This window comes from Apodemus sylvaticus, chromosome 20 (genome assembly GCF_947179515.1).
Source record: "Apodemus sylvaticus chromosome 20, mApoSyl1.1, whole genome shotgun sequence".
Taxonomy (NCBI): Eukaryota; Metazoa; Chordata; class Mammalia; order Rodentia; family Muridae; genus Apodemus; species Apodemus sylvaticus.
In genome coordinates this window covers 31,399,137-31,420,349 of record NC_067491.1, presented here as the reverse complement: position 1 = coordinate 31,420,349, position 21,213 = coordinate 31,399,137, and the positions used below count along the sequence as shown (strand labels likewise).

General features: G+C 37.2%; 1 protein-coding gene across 4 annotated transcripts in view; it reads left to right on the top strand.

The window, feature by feature from the left end:
* The window catches only part of Mettl25 (methyltransferase like 25), an 86,791-nt gene extending 67,792 nt beyond the window's left edge, over positions 1–18,999 (top strand). For 3 of the 4 annotated variants that reach the window (XM_052165193.1, XM_052165196.1, XM_052165195.1), the window contains 3 exons: positions 16,573–16,647; positions 17,308–17,379; positions 18,787–18,999. In XM_052165193.1, the coding sequence (XP_052021153.1) occupies positions 16,573–16,647; positions 17,308–17,379; positions 18,787–18,888 (249 nt within the window). In that variant the 3' untranslated portion in view covers positions 18,889–18,999. The remainder of the gene's footprint in view (positions 1–16,572; positions 16,648–17,307; positions 17,380–18,786) is intronic. The other variant, XM_052165194.1, reaches the window with a different exon arrangement.
* The last annotated feature ends 2,214 nt before the right edge of the window (positions 19,000–21,213 follow it).

Below are 21,213 nucleotides of genomic sequence, written 5' to 3'. Positions count from 1 at the left end.
ATGTAAAACTTCAATATTTATACATAATTGCTGACTTCATAACACAATTTACTGTTTATCTCTAATTGTGTATTATTAGTTAAGACCTAATTGATGAAACTCTCAGAAATAGTCTTAATAAAATGAAGCCTCTTTTACTGTTGAATGAATGATTGCACTGGACACTATGGCTTACTCAAACTGAAAATATACTATCCTTTTTCATAAACTACACACACACTCACACACACACAATTCAGGACTAATATCTATTCTTCTTTCTGTCTTTGCCTTCTCAGTTTTATTATTGATAATAGTAACCATGGTAAAAGTTCTTTTATACATCTATTATGCGTAATTACTAGAATACTTTACATTTACTAAGCACTTTGTGAGTGATGCTATGCTAAGGATATCACATAGGCCAAAACACTGATTTCCACCAAGTGGAGAGTTACAGGAGACTGTACACATAGGAGCAAACAATGAAGTATAAGTTTGGTAGAAAAAGGAACCACGGTTAGAAAATCTGGCAGCTTCTCGAAGGTTCAGGGTGGACAATTCTAGAATGAAAAACTTGAGGTGTCCAGACAATTATAAGTGGTTCCCACACTGTTGAAGTGTTTGCCTCTGAATATAACCTAGTTCTAATGAACACTGGAGAAAAGGTCCCTCTCTATTGAGGCAAGGGAAACAAAGAATAACCATTTTTAAATGAGTAAGCGATTCTGTTCTTACCAAAATCCACTTCTAGAGAGACAGTATTTAATTCGAACACAACTACTGGGGTTTCATCTACACCTAACTGAAGAGGGCAAGGGAACATTACTCAGTTCTGTCAGTTCTGGGCCACACAATAGAACATGAAAATACGGAGACATGCTGGGAAATTTCACAGTTCAGAAACACGTTCAGTGACAGACAGATCCAAGCACAAGAGTACAAAATGCTATTTACCATCACAGTACTAATGACATATTTATGACAGTGCTTTTTTACACAGTACATCATCTTTATACCAAAAATTTACAAGGCACACTGAAGAGCTGGAAGTCATCAGAACCACACTAAGATGTGAGAAGAAAACTAGAAATTATAATCTGCAATTGCAGATGGAGTAATTTGCTAAAAGTTGGAATTAATAAACTGAACATTAGACAAGAGCAGGTGGGCAATGTAAGCAGAGAGATTTTGGAAATAGTTAAAATATTATTAAAATATAAATGTTTAAAAATATTATGCACAGACGGAAAGGTTATAAAAGCTAGAGGTGGTGGGTGCCTCTCAGGAAACAAAGCAGGGTTGGTGTGCACACAGACTCACAAACTGTGATAGCACAAGCAAGACCTGCACAGGTCCAGCCTAGAGCAATGTGACACAGATAGGTGGACACAGGGTCCCAAGAAGCCATTTGCAGTTGATATCTTCTGGGAAGGGAGAAATCTCTCCAGTGGAATGTCAACCAAATTCTATGATGGGCAACATGCTTAGGAGTACTTGGCTAGCACAGAACAAGACTCCATGGTGTGTGTGTGTGTGTTGTGTGTATTATCGGGCTTGGTGGCCTCTTTGTTTCATTTTGATAATTTTTTTAATCTTAATAGTGTTTTGATGTTCGTTGTTTCTGCTTTTGGAGAGTAAAGGAAGTGAGAATGTCAAGTGGTAGGTGGGAGCAGAATGGGAGGATCTGGGAGAGGTTAAAGGAAGTGAGAAGAACAACCGAAATATAGCCTGGGAAAAAAGGATATGTTTCTGAATAAATGACTGAATGGATGGATAAAACTTAGTATGAGCAGATGGAAGAAATGTTTGTGACTTACTCATATACTGCATACAGCAGAGGAAACAAGCTCTGAGGTTGAGGATATGTGAGCAGTGAACTCAATCAGACTGTAAAACAGAAAACAAACAAAGGAGTCTGAGCACTGGACAAGCTAAAGTTTTATCAGACTGAAGAAAATAAAAGGAACAGAAGAAATAGTTGCTTTGCTAATGATGGAAATGTCTTCCATTGGCCAGTTACCAAACCACAGATCGAGAAATCAGAGACCAACAACACCAAGACAAGTAGCCATATATATATATATATATATATATATATATATATATATATATATATATATATATATATATATATATATATATATATTGCATCAACAGATATCTTTATTCAACAGAAAATTACAGCTTCATTCCACTTAATGTGAGAAACACATTTTCTCAATAAGAGGGGAAACAAGATTTTTTTCCTCCATACTTTTCAATCTCATACTGTAACTGCTGGCTCACTCAGTCAGAGAAGAAAAGGAGTGAATGGTATTTGATTGGGACAAAAGAAGACTGTTCTTGTTCAAGATGGCATGATAATGTTCATGGAAAAAATCCAAAGAAACAACAAGGAATTAAAATAATAAAATTAAACAAGGTAGGATATAAAGACAGTATATAGAAAATCGTTTTCCTCTATACAAACAATGAACAAGTTGAATGTGAAATTAAGGTATATCAGCATTTACATGAGCACCCACTCCCAAAGTGAAAGATACAGTTTTCCTAATAGAATACAAATAAAATGCCTCTAAAGTACAAAAGTAGAAATAAGTAAGTGGAGAAAGAGTCTGTGTTCATGGATAGGAAAATTTGCTGTTCTCAAGATGTCAGTGCTCCCCAACTTGGGTCAGTGTTTCAGTACAATCTCAGTCAATATTTCAGAAAGTTATCTTATAGATATAGAAACTATTTCTTTTATAGAAAAGTCTTGTAGAAAAGAATCAGAAAGCTAACAATATTAACTGAAAAGAAAGCTTACAAGTTGTTACTAAGTAGCTTTAAGATACGCTGATGGGACTTTTGGGAGTGGGGGGTCTAGAAAAGGGGAAATCATTTGAAATGTAAATAAAAAATATATCAAATTAAAAAAAAAAAGAACAAAAAAGATACACTGTAAAGACAAGTTGATATTTGGAGAGTGATAGACAGATGGGTCCAGTAACAGAACTGAGCCCAGAAGTAGACCCACACAAATGCAGCCAAGCGGTCTTTGGCAAAGAGACAAAGGCAGTGGAGTAGAGCAAAGAACTTCTTTACCACGAGCTGTTCAGACAACAGGACAGACACAGGTAGGTGACTCTAGAAACAAACTTTACATTTTTCCCAAATTCAAAATGAATCACATATGGAAATATAAAATGTAGGTCTATACAGAAGAAGCAAAATCATAATTCATGAAGTTACCTAAAGCTAGGAAGCACGTACTATTGAGAATGGATCCCAGTGTATAGTCCTGGGCAACAGTGATGTACAGACTATCTATAGCCAATGCATTGATATTTATTTTAATTAGATGTATTCTTCATTTACATTTCAAATGTTGTCCCCTTTCCTGGTCCCCCCGCCCAAAGTCTCATAAGCCATCTCTCCTCCCCCTGTTCCTCAATCAACCCCCTCGTGCTTCCCTGTCCCTACACTGCTGCATTGAGCCTTTCCAGGACAAAGGGCTCTCTCCTCTCTTTGATGTCCAACAAGGCCATCCATCCTCTGCTGCCTATGTGTCTGGAGCCATGGATAACACCATGTGTACTTTCTGGTTGATGCTTTTGTGCCTGGGAGCTCTGGGAGCACTGGGTGACTCATATTGTTGTTCCTTCTATGGCACTGCAAACCCCTTCAGCTCCTTGGATCCTTTCTCTAGCTGCCCCATTGCTCAGTTCAATAGCTGGCTAAAGTGTCTTAAATGATTTCTTGCTTTTAATTAATAAAGATGTTAGCAATGGCCTATTGGTTTTCTTTTACAATCACGTGACCACTTTTATTTTGTTTTGTGTTTTAACTATAAAGTAATTTGAGGGAAAACAAAAGTATAAGCTGGAATAAACTGAGAAAGAGGAGGACCAACAACACCTTAGGTTATAAAATAATAGTGTACTAAGGAAAGAAGCAAATTGATAAGAATGTATTTGGGAGTGGGTTATTGTCTTGATTTTAAGCAAAAGAGATTTTAAAAGGGTAGTGTCATTTAGGTCAGTGTTTGGAAACAGGGAAAGTGATAAAACCAAAATTGTATTTCTGATATAAAATACAAATATTTCATTTTATGTGCATACCATGAAATAGAAGTATTAAAATTAAAATCTTCACCTCAACCTATAGATATTTGTATATAACATTATTTCAAGAAATCATGAATGCTATGTAAAACTTTAATATTTAAATATACCAAAAGACTTAAAAGAACTTTGACTAAATAAATCCATAATTGTTTTATTAATGACATTTCTGTGTAATTCAATGGGTGGCAAATGTACTGATGTGCACTAAACTAAACAGTGTAGGTAAGTGAATTAACTACTACACTTGTTTAAATTGTAGTCACAAGAAATTATATTAAACATGAAAGGAAAGGAAAGATTCCCAGACATATCTTTTCAAAGGATACCAAGGCTGCATGTGCTGGCTTTACAGTGGCTCTCACAAATCATGAAGAGTTTCTCTACAAGTCTGTAGTCAATTGTGAAGGCCAAGTGGACATAGCTCTCGGGCCCTTTCCTTTCCTTTCCTTTCCTTTCCTTTCCTTTCCTTTCCTTTCCTTTCCTTTCCTTTCCTTTCCTTTCCTTTCCTTTCCTTTCCTTTCCTTTCCTTTCCTTCTTCCTTCCTTCCTTCCTTCCTTCCTTCCTTTCCTTTCCTTTCCTTTCTTCCTTCCTTCCTTCCTTCCTTCCTTCCTTCCTTCCTTCCTTCCCTTCCTTCCTTCTTTCCCTTCCTTCCTTCTTTCCCTTCCTTCCTTCCTTCCTTCCTTCCTTCCTTCCTTCCTTCCTTCCTTCCTTCCTTCCTTCCTTCCTTCCTTCTTTTAGATATTTTCTTTATTTACATTTCAAATGTTATTCTCATTCCTGGTTTCCCCTCCAAAACCCCCCTAACCCATTCCCCCCCTCCTGTTCACCAATCCACCCACTACTCCCACTTTCCTGGCCTAGCATTCCCCTACCCTGGGGCATCCAGTCTTCTTAGGACCATTGATGTCCAACAAGACCATTCTCTGCTACATTTGCATTTGAAGCCATAGGCCCCTCCATGTGTACACTTTGGTTGGTAGTTTAGTAGGTAGGTGGCTCCATGGGAGCTCTGAGGGTACTGTTTGGTTCATATTCTTCCTCCTAAGAAGCAGGGCCTTTTTCTTTCTTTTTTTTTTCTATCACATATTCATTTTTTTTTATTCAATATATTTTTTATTTACATTTCAAATGATTTCCCCTTTCCTAGCCCCCCCACTCCCAAAAAGTCCCGTAAGCCCCCTTCTCTCCCCCTGTCCTCCCACCCACCCCTTCCCACTTCCCCGTTCTGGTTTTGCTGAATACTGCTTCATTGAGTCTTTCCAGAACAAGGGGCCACTCTTCCTTTCTTCTTGTACCTCATTTGAAGTGTAGATTATGTTTTGGGTAATGCAGGTTTCTAGGTTAATATCCACTTATTAGTGAGTGCATACCATGATTCATCTTTTGAGTCTGGGTTACCTCACTTAGTATGATGTTCTCTAGGTCCATCCATTTGCCTAAGAATTTCATGAATTCATTGTTTCTAATGGCTGAATATACTCCATTGTGTAGATATACCACATTTTTTTGCATCCACTCTTCTGTTGAGGGATACCTGGGTTCTTTCCAGCACCTGGCAATTATAAATAGGGCTGCTATGAACATAGTAGAGCATGTATCCTTATTACATGCAGGGGAATCCTCTGGGTATATGCCCAGGAGTGGTCTAGCAGGATCTTCTGGAAGTGAGGTGCCCAGTTTTCAGATGAACCGCCAGACTGATTTCCAGAGTGGTTGTACCAATTTGCAACCCCACCAGCAGTGGAGGAGTGTTCCTCTTTCTCCACACCCTCTCTAACACCTGCTATCTCCTGAACTTTTAATCTTAGCCATTCTGACTGGTGTAAGGTGAAATCTCAGGGTTGTTTTGATTTGCATTTCCCTAATGACTAATGAAGTTGAGCATTTTTTAAGATGCTTCTCCACCATCCGAAGTTCTTCAGGTGAGAATTCTTTGTTTAACTCTGTACCCCATTTTTTAATAGGGTTGTTTGGTTTTCTGGAATCTAACTTCTTGAGTTCTTTATATATATTGGATATTAGCCCTCTATCTGATGTAGGATTGGTGAAGATCTTTTCCCAATTTGTTGGTTGCCGGTTTGTCCTCTTGATGGTGTCCTTTGCCTTACAGAAACTTTGTAATTTTATGAGGTCCCATTTGTCAATTCTTGATCTTAGAGCATACGCTATTGGTGTTCTGTTCAGAAACTTTCTCCCTGTACCGATGTCCTCAAGGGTCTTCCCCAGTTTCTTTTATACCTAAACATAGTAAAAGCAATATACAGCAAACCGGTAGCCAGCATCAAACTAAATGGAGAGAAACTTGAAGCAATCCCACTAAAATCAGGGACTAGACAGGGCTGCCCCCTTTCTCCTTATCTTTTCAATATTGTACTTGAGGTACTAGCTCAGGCAATTCGACAACATAAGGAGGTCAAAGGGATACAAATTGGAAAGAAAGAAGTCAAACTATCATTATTTGCAGACGACATGATAGTCTACCTAAGTGACCCAAAAAACTCCACTAGAGAACTCCTACAGCTGATAAACAACTTCAGCAAAGTGACAGGTTATAAAATCAACTCAAGCAAATCAGTGGCCTTCCTATACTCAAAGGATAAGCAGGCTGAGAAAGAAATTAGGGAAATGACCCCCTTCACAATAGCCACAAATAGTATAAAGTATCTTGGGGTGACTCTTACCAAACATGTGAAAGATCTGTATGACAAGAACTTCAAGACTCTGAAGAAGGAAATGGAAGAAGACCTCAAAAAATGGGAAAACCTCCCATGCTCATGGATCGGAAGAATCAATATAGTTAAAATGGCCATTTTGCCTAAAGCACTATACAGATTCAATGCAATACCCATCAAAATCCCAACTCAATTCTTCACAGAGTTAGAAAGAGCAATTATCAAATTCATCTGGAACAACAAAAAACCCAGGATAGCTAAAACTATTCTCAGCAACAAAAGAAAATCTGGGGGAATCAGTATCCCTGACCTCAAGCAATACTACAGAGCAATAGTGTTAAAAACTGCATGGTATTGGTACAGTGACAGGCAGGAGGATCAATGGAACAGGATTGAAGATCCAGAAATGAACCCACACACCTATGGTCACTTGATCTTCGACAAAGGAGCTGAAAACATCCAATGGAAAAAAGATAGCCTTTTCAACAAATGGTGCTGGTTCAACTGGAGGTCAGCATGCAGAAGAATGCGAATTGATCCATCCTTGTCTCCTTGTTCTAAGCTCAAATCCAAATGGATCAAGGACCTCCACATAAAGCCAGACACTCTGAAGTGAGCAGGGCCTTTTTCAAACTGCACCAGTGGCCTGTGATCAGAATTTGTGGTGAGAAGCAGCTCCATGTATTCAGCAGCACCTCTGGCGGCTGGCCACTAGATGTCAGCAGTACAACGATTTTAAAAAACTTTTAATCGAAAAACCATTTGCCAGAATTGCTCCCAGTTGAGAGTCACTAATTTTGAGCTTTTTTTTTTTCTTTTATGATTCTCTCTGCAACAACCTAACAGTCACATTGTGTACCTGTTTTAAATTGCTGTTTACCATCACCAAGTATAGGAAAGGAAGGCCGGCACACTGTGGAGACTGTAGGACACTGTTTTATCTTTGAAGACTTTTTATTCAAAACGATTCCTTCTTTGCTCTTTCATTTTGGATACTTGCAGTAACCTTGGAGTGATGTTTATTGACCCCCTTCATAAAGTGTGGACTATTTTAAAAGCACATTTACCATTTTCCAGGACAGTTAATCCTAAATATGTCCCTCTGAAAGCAATTAACTAAGGCATACTATCAAATGGCAAATAGCAGGTTTACAGGATTCTCTTCTTTTTGGAGGCTGAATAGTATTTGTGTGTGTGTGTGTGTCTGTGTGTGTGTGTGTGTGTCTGTGTGTGAGAGAGAGAGAGTGTGTGTGACAACACAAATACCAGGTTTTTTTTTTTTAATCCATTAATCTGTCAGTGCAAGACTAAGTGGTTATTACATCTTGACTCTTATGAATAATGCTCTGGTAGATATTGGACACACTGTGACATACTACAGCTTCTACGATGAGTTGTGCTCTATGCTTTATTTGTTGGTGTGTGTGTGTCTTTATTTGGAGGAGGGAATCACAAGATAAATGATGACAATGAGGGGACACGCACACAGTGTGCCTGGGGCGCAGGATGTGAAACTCACAAAGATTCAAAAACGTTTTAAAAAATTAACCTTGCCTCTAGAGCCACCTCTTTTAATCCTCTTTGTTTCCTTTTCTTTCTTTTGATAATGTATACAAAGGATTTTTTATTTGTTTTTATTAGAGTATATTTGTTGTACAAACTGGTTTTAATAATAGCATGTTTTGTTCAATATGTTATTCACTCCCTGCTTGTTTAGACTTCTCAAATAGTGCCCCCTTTAATTTGCATGCCACATCTGTGTTGTATGGGTGATATCAGTATGTGTGTTTGTGTGTCTATGTGTTAACTAGGTTTCATATCTAAGAAAGGAGTACATAATATTTGTCTTTATGTGACTAGCTTATCTCACTTAGGATTACCAGCTCTGTTCATTTCCTGAGAATGACAGAATCGCATACTCTTTTATGTCTGAATAAAACCCCGTTATTTATGTATGCCACAGTTCATCTCTTTATGTATTGATGAACACTTAACCTTTGTTCTAAAAATTAGTTATTATAAATTATGCTCCAATAATCATGGTAGGACTCATTTTTCTCTAGTAGACTAATTTACATTCCCAGGAATGGTATAGCTGGATCATAGGGTAGTTCTGTTTTTTAATTACATACACTATGTTTAGAACTCTACTCTTCTCAGAATATATTTGCCATCTCTATCCTTTATTACATGAGGTATAGTCCTTCTCCTAACCTCTTTGATCTGTGTAATATACTGTACCTATTGATTTGTATATGTTGAATCATGCTGGCTTCCCTCAAATGAAATAATATTGTTGAGTTTGTAAGTATTTATTAGAAGTTTTTACATCCATGTATTTCCATTTTCATTTAATTTTAAGAACTTTTTTCTTTTCTCCTTGATTTCTTCAGTGACACCCCCCCCCCCTTGTCGTTTAGGAGCATGTTTCTTGGTTTCCATGTGTTTGTAGAGTCTCTGTAGTTTCTCTTACTATTTATTACTATTTTTATTCCATTATTCCTAATAACATAAGCAAATCAATTTGATTCCTTTGTATGTTAATGACTTGACATAAGGCCCTAACTGTAGTTTCTTTTAGAGAAAGTTGAGTAGTGTATTTTGTTCAGAGTGTATTTTGTACTCTAGCTGTTGGGAACAAAACCTTTTAGATGTCTGCTATGCCCATTTGATTTATGACATGTTAAGTCTCAATTTTCTTTGTTGACTTTCTATATGAATGATTTTCTGTTGCTGAAACTGGGGTATTGAGTTCATCCGTTCATGTCCTATGTAGGCCTGGCTGTTCTTTATGCTCCATGGTTGGTTTTCTTAATGTAAGTGCTTCAACTGTTGGTGAATATGTATTTAATTGTTGATTCTTCTTGATGAATTGTATCCTTTACAATAGATAGTGACCTAGTGACTGTTTTACCTCTTTAGACTGTATTTGTCTTTTTGTTTTCTTTGTGAGGTAGCATGCCTGCTTCCCACTACCATTCACTTGATAGATACCACTATGTCCTTTGTTTTTCTCTGTGATTCTTTTTTGTTGAGTTGTGTCTTTTAAAACAAAGGCCTAGATCTTTTAGTTTGATCCAGTCAGTTAGTCTAAATGTCTTAATTGGAGCATTGAGAACATTAACATTTATCCCAATTATCATTAAGATTTTTCCAGACTACTGTTACTACATTTCTAGATGGTTCTGATAATGTTTTGTTTTGTTTTTCTTTCTCCCTTTATCTTAGACATGTATTGCTTACTGAATTGGAAATGTTTGATTCTATTTGAGCTCTCATTAATATAAAAAAGATTTATTCATATGTGTGTGTGTGTGTGTGTGTGTGTGTGTGTGTGTGTGTGTGTGTGTGTGCTTATGTGTGTGTTTATGTGTACACTTATATATGGGGCCAGTGGAGGCCAGAAGAAAATGTTGGGTCCCCTGTATCTATGTTATAGGTACTTGAGTTGCCCACAATAGGTGCTGTAAGCTGAAATATAGTCTTTTTGTAAGAACAGCAAGTGCTTTTAAAGATCAAACCATCTTCTGCCCTATATTCTCATTTCTTAATCTGTTCCTCATGAGATATGCTCTTGTGTTGTGACTTTATTTCTCTTGTGTGTGGAATTTCTCTAAGTACCTTCTGCAATGCATGCTTAATGGGCGTGAATTGCTTTCACTTGTGCTTATCTTGGGAAGTATTTTCCATCAATTTAAGCTATATTTACTAGATAAAATATAATTTATCTTGACAGTTATTTGCTTTCATGACCTGAAATATATCATTCCACGTGTTTCTGGTTTTTAAGCTTGTTGAAGTTTTGTTATTACTGGGGCGGGGGGGTACATACCTTGGTGCAGTGCACATGTGGAAATCAGAGAACAGCTGTGTAGAGTTGAGTCTCTCCATATTTATGTGGGTTCCAAGGACTAAACTGAGGATAGCAGCTGACACCTTTTCCAATAGAGCCTCTTCCCTTAGTTTTTTTTTTTTTTTATTCGATATATTCTTTATTTACATTTCAAGTGATTTTCCCTTTCCTGGATCTCCTCTCCCCAAAAGTCCCATAAGCCCTCTTCCCTCCCCCTGTTCCCCAATCCACCCTTTCCATTTCCCTATCTTGGTATTCCCCTACACTGCTGCACTGAGCTTTTCCAGGACCGGGGGCCACTCCTTTCTTCTTCTTGGGAACCATTTGATATGTGCATTGTGTCTTGGGTATTCCAAGCTTCTAGGCTAATATCCATTTATCAGTGAGTGCATACCATGAGTGTTCTTTTGAGACTGGGTTAACTCACTTAGGATGATGTTCTCCAGTTCCATCCATTTGTCTAAGAATTTAATGAATTCATTGTTTTTAATGGTTGAATAGTACTCCATTGTGTATATATACCACATTTTCTGTATCCATTCCTCCACTGAGAGACATCTGGATTCTTTCCAGCTTCTGGCTATTATAAATAGGGCTGCTATGAACATAGTGGAACACGTATCCTTATTACATGCTGGGGAATCCTCTGGGTATATGCCCAGGAGTGGTATAGCAGGGTCCTCTGGAAGTATCATTCCCTGTTTTCTGAGGAACCGCCAGACTGATTTCCAGAGTGGTAGTACTAACTTGCAGCCCCACCAGCAGTGGAGGAGTGTTCCTCTTTCTCCACATCCTTGCCAGCACCTTTTTTCTCCTGACTTTTTGATCTTAGCCATTCTGACTGGTTTGAGGTGAAATCTCAGGGTTGTTTTGATTTGCATTTCCCTGATGACTAAGGATGTTGAACATTTCTTTAGGTGCTTCTCAGCCATTCGATATTCCTCAGGTGAAAATTCTTTGTTTAGCTCTGTACCCCATTTTTAAGGGGGATATTTGGCTCTCTGGAGTCTACCTTCTTGAGTTCTTTGTATATCGTGGATATAAGCCCTCTGTCGGATGTAGTGTTGGTAAAGATCTTTTGCCAATTTGTTGGTTGCCGTTTTTTCCTTTTAACAATGTCCTTTGCCTTACAGAAACTTTGTAGTTTTATGAGGTCCCATAGTTTTTAAGCTTTCTGTTAAGGAGCAGTATTGTTCTGCTGTGTTTGACATAGGAAGGATGAGGTTTTTTTTTTTTTTTTTTTTTTTTTTTTTTCTTGCTACTTAGATACTTGGATTCTAGCTTTAACATGTTAAATATTCTCTATCTCAGAAATTCACTTTTGGCCATGTCTATTTGAAGTTCTAAATCGCTCTTACAGTTATCCATCCCTATCATTTCCTACATTTGGGAATTCTGTCATAACTGCATTCCATGAGAAGCTTTTCTGTTTACCGTAGTTCTTGAGCCAGCTCTGTGCTGGACAGTGGTTTCTCAGCAGCTTTCCTCTCACAGTCTGGTGATGGGAAATTAGTTCCTAAGTCACCGGATCAAGTGTGAAGTGGGGGGAAAAAACTGAACGATTATGCAACTCTCATGAACTCATCCAGTGTTCCCTCTAAGTTGCATTATGGCCACCCTTGCTACCATGCAGTCCCTTGTACTGATCTTTTTAAGAACAGAATAAGTAGATAAAAAGAGATGAATCTTTGTTGAAAAATAATTTATGTAGATACTTGCATTAGTTACTTTGCTAGTGCTGTGATGAAGCACCATGCCAAGACAAACTGTAGAAGGGAATGTATATTTGGCTTGTGATTCCAGATTCTGTCATGGCATAAAATCATGGCAGGTGACAGGCTTGGTGGTAGAAACAGTTGAGAGCTCATTTTTGACCTTCAAAAAGAAATGCAGAGAGCAAACTGGGACTGGTGTATGACTTCAAAATCCCAAAGCCTATGCCAGTAATTCCTCCAATAAGACTGTGTTACTAATCCTACCAAACAATTCCACCAAGTGAGCACCAGGTATTCAGACATCTGCGTCTGGGGAGGACATTTTCACTAAAACCACCACAGTCTTCTATATATGAACACAGGCATCATGACTGTCAAATAACTAGGCGTGGGCAGTACATAATAACATGTTTCTGAAGGGTAGACTATGGAAACGATGAAAAAGGAATTCCCCTGTTTAAAAAAAGATCCTTATAGACATTGTCTCAGCCAGACAGTCAAGGTCAGCATCCACAGTGACAAGTTATGAGGCTGATGTGGACCCTGGCTATGAGGCATGGGCATGGTCCTGTCTGCCAGTGTCCTCCTTGCCCTTTTTGATTTTTGAGGGAAAAAGTATAAAACATACAGGAAGAGTATTCTGTAATACATGACCAATATTTCCTAAAATTGTTAAGGTCATCAAAAACAAGAGTGAGAACATGTCAAAACTTATACAGCTAAATGTTATGTGACATCCTTTGATTCTAAAACTGAAATGTATATAAAAGTCAGGGAAATCTGAATATGATATGGGCTTCGGTTAATAATCCACATTAGTTCTTAAAATAAATATACCACCGTATATGATGGAGAGATATCTCAGCATGAAGACTGGTAACTCAGCATGTAGGTGCACTTGCTGCTCTTGCAGAAGATCAGGATTTGACTCATAATACTCACATAGGGTGGCTTTAGTTCCACAGGATCTGTCACCATCTAGACTCTGAATAGCTGCATATACACAGTGTACACATACATACACACACACACACACACACACACACACATACACACATTCAGGCAAACATGCATGCATGTACATAAAATAAAAATCAGTCTTTAGACAGCATGAGAAAACGTTTATGAATTTCTGCTCATGCAAATATTGTACTGTAGTATTTTATCATGTTAAGTTTTAGTTATTATAAAATAGTTGATGGGATTTCCATTTTACAGAGGAATATTGAGATACAAGTACACTTCTTTTTTTTCTTTCTTTCTTGGCGCCTTTGAAGTATTTTATTTTAAAAATCTGATGAAGGCAAAAAAAAAAAAAGTCTGAAAAGTTGTTACCTGGGCACATGAATTTTATTTTTCTAGATGCAGTCACAAGTGGCTAGAACAACACAAAATGTCCAAGGCTTCAAACTTGCTCACCAATTTCTATGTAAGACTATAAAGCACTTCTGTTTTTATTTTCTGAATTCTCATTTGGATACTTCTCTCCAGGTCCTCATTTTCCAACTTCACACATACACACACATATGTATGTGTGTGCGTGTGCACATGTGTGTGTATGTGTGTGTATGTGTAGCTGCATACACATTGTGTATATATATATACACCTATATATAGATAGATGAATTATTGAATTATATACATATAATTTTTCTTTTATTGAAAATAGATTCTTTTCTCATGCAATATATAGCTTCTACTCCCTTTCTGTTTCTCACTAGAAAAGAACAGGCAAACCCTATGTCTAGATAAATAAATAGATAACAACAACAAAAAATTGCAGGCTTCTAAGAGGTAACACCCAAGCATAACAAAAAAAATAGAATATGAAGAAGCTATAGTATCAAAGATTTGGAGTTAAGTGAAATTTGTGTTTTATCAAGACAGGGTTTTTCTCTGGTTATCCTAGAACTACCTCTGTAGGCCAGGCTGGCCAAGAACTCACAGAGATCTGCCTATCTCTCCCTTCTGAGTGCACCACTACCTGGCTGTAAGTAGACTTCTAAGGGCAAAATGTAGGTCACTGGGAAAAGAATATTCTAATTTAAGACAACTGACTCCATAGGCCATATTTTGTCATACTTATATAACATCAGCAGGCATTGTTCATACAAAGAATGTTTGTTGGACATGTTTCTGACACTGGCAGTTATCAAGGAAAGGGGCTGAAAAGGAAAAGTAATAAGGAAGCCCATGTTTGCCAAAGCAGACTAAATATTAAGGTTTGAAATAAAGGCAGAGGAAATTCAAGGAATTACAAGTTAGTGAATAGTTAAGAAAGATGCTCCATCCGAATTTTAACTCTTGAAATTCTGCCAAGCAAGATGCACATGATGAGGTGTACAAAATCCATTGGGCAGTAACACATATATAATCTTTCTCTATATGTATACATTATCCCAAGATATAAGCTGTTACAGCCAGAATAATTCAACAGATTGCAAGGCGGTTGGGAGACAGAATAGAGAGCCTGAGATGACGGCTTGTTCAGTTTCCACTCCAGCTCTCCTAACTGACCATTCCTTTGACCATACCCCATGGTCCTCACATACAGTTCAACTCAAACTACTGGTTTTCTCTGGGATGGCGATTGGGCAGCAGGAAAGAGTAGAATTATTTCAGTGCTTCTATCTGCCATATAATGTACATGCAGTGCTCAAAGGCAACAGGCATACAAGAGCAACACAGTTCACACTTAAAGGAATGTTCTCATCCATAAACAATTTCCCATTTTTCCCTCTGAATAATATACCCATACTATCCTGAATTATCACAGTTGAGAGCCATTTTATAGGTCATGTACAAGTCTGCATTCAGCAGTTGAACTTTATGATTAGCGAGTCAATTGTTTATATTTCTGAGCTTTTTAATGTCAGTTATATTATCACAATAACAATAGAAATAATACATAACTAATGAAGTTACATAGTCAATAAACTAATTGTAAACACAATTGTTTTTATAAGGTGAGTATCTTTGTGAAGTGCTAACCAAAGGGGAGTCACCAGATGAAACAACTGTCAAAATGCATGAGAACACCAGGAATCATGGCATACCCTAGAATCCCAGCACTTGGGTGGCCCCGGGCAGGAGAACTACAGATCTTTAGACAAGACTGGGCTACACATCAAGATCTTATCTCACAAAATAAAAATTAACCAACAAAATAAATAAATGACATGTGATAGTTTGAGAATGCCCAAAGGCTCATATATGAATGCTCTGGTGAAACTGGGAAGGATTAGGAGGTGTGGCCTGTTGGAGGAGTTGAGTCACTGGGGGTAGACTTGGAGGTTTCAAACAGCGTTCCCATTTAGCTCTCTGGCTCTTCCCTGAGGTTCCATGGCTACAGCTTCAGCACAATGCCTGCATACCTGTTGCTCTGTCCCCCATTGTAATGGCCATGGTCTTACACCCTGAAACTGAAATCCTCCAATAAAGTCACATCTGTAACTTGCCATGGTTATGGTATCTCATCAAACAGCAGAAAAGTCATGAAGGCAACATGTTAAAACAAGTAAAAGAATAAAGAGCCAAAAAGAAAAAACTTGAAAGCATGTTAGATTTTCCTCATACGGGTCTAAAGTGCAAAAGTGTATAGTGGCAGTCAGAGGCAGCAGAAGGCCTTAGCTTGGATTTTTCAGAGTCACAGCCATAGACTTTTTCTCCTATGTCTTACGATCAGCAGTTGAAAGGCAGTATGAATCTTTAGTCTCTATCATGTTGATTTCTACAAGTATGCATTTGCTGTGTGATTCAGGATTCTCCATGTTCCTTTCTCTTGGTGCCAGTTGAGAAGAACCAGTCCCCATGGGTGGTGGTGGTAATGGTGGTGCTGGCTCTGTTTGGTGATGTTGTTGCTGTTGTTGTTGCTTGGCTAGCACTTGTTGATTTCACTGCTTAGAATATATAATGATAGAGAGCTATGTTCTGAAAATTATTGCTTCAGATGGTGAAATTATTATTTTGCAAACATAGTAATAAATGAAATATTTTACCACTATATACTGAATTTGGAAACAGTTAAGGCAGTGTTATTTATAAAATAGTGAATAACATCAGTTCAGAAAGATTTTAATGGAAGAATTTTGTTATATTCCCTTGCCTAAAACCAGTTTTTCTGACATTAGAGTTATCTTAAATTGATATTATACATATTTTACTTCAGGTTTTGTTATAGGAATTTTCTATATTATTTAACTTTAATTATTGGTTAATTTATTGCTACTGTTTTTATTTCAAAGGTCTCTGAAGAAATTATAATGGACTACTATGAGAAATATAAACCTAGAATGAATGAGCTAGAGGCATTTAATATGGTAAGTCATACACATACATACATATACACATATATGCATATACATATATAAATTATATTAGACATGTTGCTAGACTCAAATAGTAGACTATTAAATTTTATTATGGGCCTGTCTTGTTGTTGTTGTTGTTGGTGGTGGTGGTAGTGTATATTTGTGTGTGTGTGTGTGTGTGTGTGTGAGAGAGAGAGAGAGAGAGAGAGAGAGAGAGAGAGAGAATTTTCTTTTTGTAAGAAAACTATTATTTGGGATAATTTCCTATTTTAGAACTATATTAGGTGTTAGTAATGTCATAAAAGGAGCACATGGTAGATTTCTTTTGAAGTACATCATAAATGCACAGAGTGATGCTTCAGTGTCCTTTGAACACATGTTGATCTCCAGAGTAGCTACTTCACAAGCTCTCCCTTTAATGAACTGCGTTCTTGGGAGTCCTTTAAAAGCTTTCCATCACATGATTGCTTCCTGGATCCCACCTCATGTCTCTTAGAGGACATTCTTTTTCTATAATTAGTAAAGAAACTCTTTTGATCTGTAGTTTTTATTTCCTGAAGATGTACAGTGAGTATCAGATATCTGACATATGTAAAGTCTTGTAGATACATTTTCTCAAACACAAATGTTAAACTTTAAGGTACCACTACCTTTTATGTTTTGCTGCAGTTGAAAGTTGTTCTGGCTCCTTGCATAGAAACACTGATTCTTCTTGATCGACTTTGTTTCCTGAAGGAACAGGTAGATTATGTTGTTTTTTAGTATGCAATATAGATTTCAATATCTGGAATGATATAAGTAAAATCATATAGCTGGGACAAAGTTATTTCACACAAATTAGTAAGATGATGTCCTTCATACTCTAATACTTTTAATATACATTCTATTTTCTGCTTTATGGATACACATATGTACAGCAGATGTTTTCATAAAATTGCTGTAATAAACTTGATGTTCTTTTAATTGTATAATAGTTAATATTCATAGGCAGTGAATACAAGCAAACATATATGTTTTAGAGCCAAAATTAATTATGGCCAGATATTGAAGATCCTGTGTATAGATTCACTTTGTAAGATTTGATCTCTTAATATTCTTTGCACATATGTCTCTTATAATGTACAAATGTCTTTGTAATCAGGGAAGAGTATTTCTCTTCCACGACCATATTGTTTCATCTGTGTCGTGCAGTCACTGAGCTGAGGTCAGTAAATTTCTTTGAACAGTTTGATCCTGTTCATGGAATCAGCTTACTGCCCACTATAAATCCTTGATTTTAGCAAACTTATTTTGTCATTTAGTGATTATTCTTTTCCAAAGGCCTCTTGAAACAAGTGGATTTAAGTGGTTTCATTTTAATTGTTGGTTTTGCAGATTAAGGCAGGTTTTAAGTATTTAAATAATAAACTTTCCTTAGCCTCCAGTTACTTCCAAATCACTAAAAAGCCTTGAGGGATGAGGCACTCAGCACCTATTTTAGTACTCACTTTTCTTCTCAAGAAATTCCATTGACCTAGGTAAATAGTTAAGCTAACTAGTTCATAACAAAGTTGATTGGTCCAAATAAAAAGATACAAGCATATGATCTTTCATTTTGAATATTTAAATGTCTTTTGAAAGTTCTCATATTAGTTTTAAAAATCTAAGCTATGTAAAATAAGAAAGGAGAGGTAAAGAGTGATAATCATTCTGCCTTTCAGACTTAGTTATGAAATGTTAGCAATATTTTATAATGGTGTCAGACAGGCCATTGTGCATGTACATGTGTGTGCACATGATTTACACTTTAAAACTATAACAGTTGTCTATTTTCTTATTTATATAGTATTCCCTCTGTACAAGGTGAATAATGTTTTGTCATAGAAAATGTGTGTTAAGAATACAGTTATTTCTTATTGGCCTTCTCCAGCTTTTCTTTATTGAAACAAAGAATACTGAGGCAGTCAATCTCTATAGGTATATATATTTTCAACATAACTTCTTGAAAATAAAATTATAGATTTTAACTTTTATTCAGCATAAAAATTACAACCTTTGGTTTCTAGTGTTTTCTATTATTATTTATAGTCTGATTTATCTGTGTATTCTGATTAATCATTTTATTTGCTCAAAAGTGGTTGTATATGTAAATTTTTTATCAATTTTCAGGAAGATATAGCCTGGTCTGCCCTCGTGAAGTTGTTTGACCCTGTGCAGTCCCCAAGATGCTATGCTGTCGTTGCTTTGAAGAAGGAGTGTGATCACAGCTGAAGCAGGGTTTGGACTTACTCAAACACTAGTTTTCTAAACATTTTTATTCTGTTATGTAAACATTTTTAAATCTGTATTTTAAATAATAAAATATTGCCTAACAACATAAAATCCTAGTCAGTTTTTTTATCCTCAAAGCATACATTAATAAAATAAGAATTTTTATAAGTATTATGATCAGTATTCCTGTTTGTCAATAGTAGATTGCAATCCGATTTTAATTTTTGTTCAATATTTGGAAGGCTTAGTGTTTAGCACACATCACATTTTGAGCTTTATTTACTCAATAAAGGAAATGAAAATCCCAAATGTAGTTATCAAATGCTGAATATTATGTACATTTTTCAAAACATTTTAGAAAATTTTCCACATTGCTCTAAAGGGAGATATACATATGAAAAGACTCATGAGCAGGTCAGTTATACAATCGGCCTAATATAAAGCATATTTTAGGCTGTGTGAATAAGGCACATGGTGATATTCTCTTTCCTTAAGGAAATGTGCATTATATGAGTAATAAGTACTCACTCACGGATTCCTGAGGCTATTTATCCTACTAAGATGAAGTGATGGGGAGATACTTGAGGGAATTGAGCTGTGCTCTGTAAGAAGCCTGCATGAGTGAAGCCAGATTGAATGGGAAACCTCCCTGCCCAGTGTAGAACAAGTCCTTTCTTTAGCAATACACAGTTTCTCCTTTACACTAAGGAGCTACACAGCTGGATAAGGTGTCGTCCTTTCTGCTCAGCTAGAAAGCCCTCCTAGATGGAGTCTCTAGAGAAGAGAAAGGAACTGCTTTTGTAAATGGTTGAGCCTCTCCCTAGGACAAGAAGAATTTTATTTCTTAGGGGTTACATATAAAGTTTCTAGCCAATATATAAATAAATGATTAGGAAAGGTTCAGAGTTCCTTCCTAGTCCTGGCTACTTCAAACTACTTTTTTGTTTTGTTTTGTTTTGTTTGTTTTTGTTTTTCTGAGACAGGGTTTCTTTGTATAACCCTGGCTGTCCTGGAACTCACTCTGTAGATCAGGCTGACCTTGAACTCAGAAATCTGCTTGCCTCTGCCTCCCAAGTGCTGGGATTAAAGGCATGAGCCACCACTACCTGGCTTCAACACCTACTTTTTATCTGATAAGAATTCTAGTATCTGGAAGTGGCAGGTCATTTTCGAGGAATTGCTGTATACTGGGCACAAACTTTAATGATTATCAGTATGTTATCAATCATACTTCACCTTTATGTATATACATATGCATATCCATCCCTTGCTAAAGAATTGTAAGGGAAATCCCAGACAGCTTGGGGTTTTGCATGATTAATGTATTATTTCTGAAACCTAGGAATCTTTTTCTATACTAACATTGTAGGTGTTTCCATTCACATATCTTTGATTGGCTAAGAAAGTATATCAGCTCAGTTTGAACTTGATTAAGTTGAGGTTGTTTAGGGGTTCGAGATTTTTGTTCTTATTGCATCTTTTTTATTCACCTGTTTTCAGAAAGAGGGGTGTTAGTTTGTGTGTTTGTCTGGAGGTCAGATGACAACTTGGGGGAGTCAACTTCGTCCATCCATCATGTGGATTCCAAGACTCAAGCTATCAGTCAACAGTGGGTGCCTTTACCATTGAATCATCTTGCTGGCCTTCGATAATTTGTTTCGTTTCCCTTTTTTTCTTCTTTTTTTATTGAATATTTTTTATTGACATTTCAAATGTTATCCCCCTTCACAAGTTCCCCTCCACAAATCCTCTATCCCCTCCCCCTGCCTCTGTGAGGGTGTTCCCCCACCTCTCCACCCACTCCTGCCTCAGCACCCTAGCATTTCCCTACTCTGGGTCATCAAGCCTCCATATGACCTTGTTGGGCATCATCCCCTCCCACTGAAGCCCAACAAGGCCATGGGTCCCTCCCTGTGTGTTCCTTGGTTGGTGGTTTAGTCCCTGGAAGCTCTGAGGGAGCTGATTGGTTGATACTGTTGTTCTTCCTATGGGGTTGCAAACCCCTTCAGCTCTTTTAGTCCTTTCCCTAACTTCTCGATTGTGGTCCCTGCGCTCAGTCCAATATGCAATAGCTCATGGTTAATTTTTTTTTTAATTTTTTTTATTCGATATAATTTATTTACATTTCAAATGATTTCCCCTTTTCTAGCCCCCCCCCCCACTCCCCGAAAGTCCCGTAAGCCCCCTTCTCTTCCCCTGCCCTCCCACCCACCCCTTCTCACTTCCCCGTTCTGGTTTTGCCGAATACTGTTTCACTGAGTCTTTCCAGAACCAGGGGCCACTCCTCCTTTCTTCTTGTACCTCATTTGATGTGTGGATTATGTT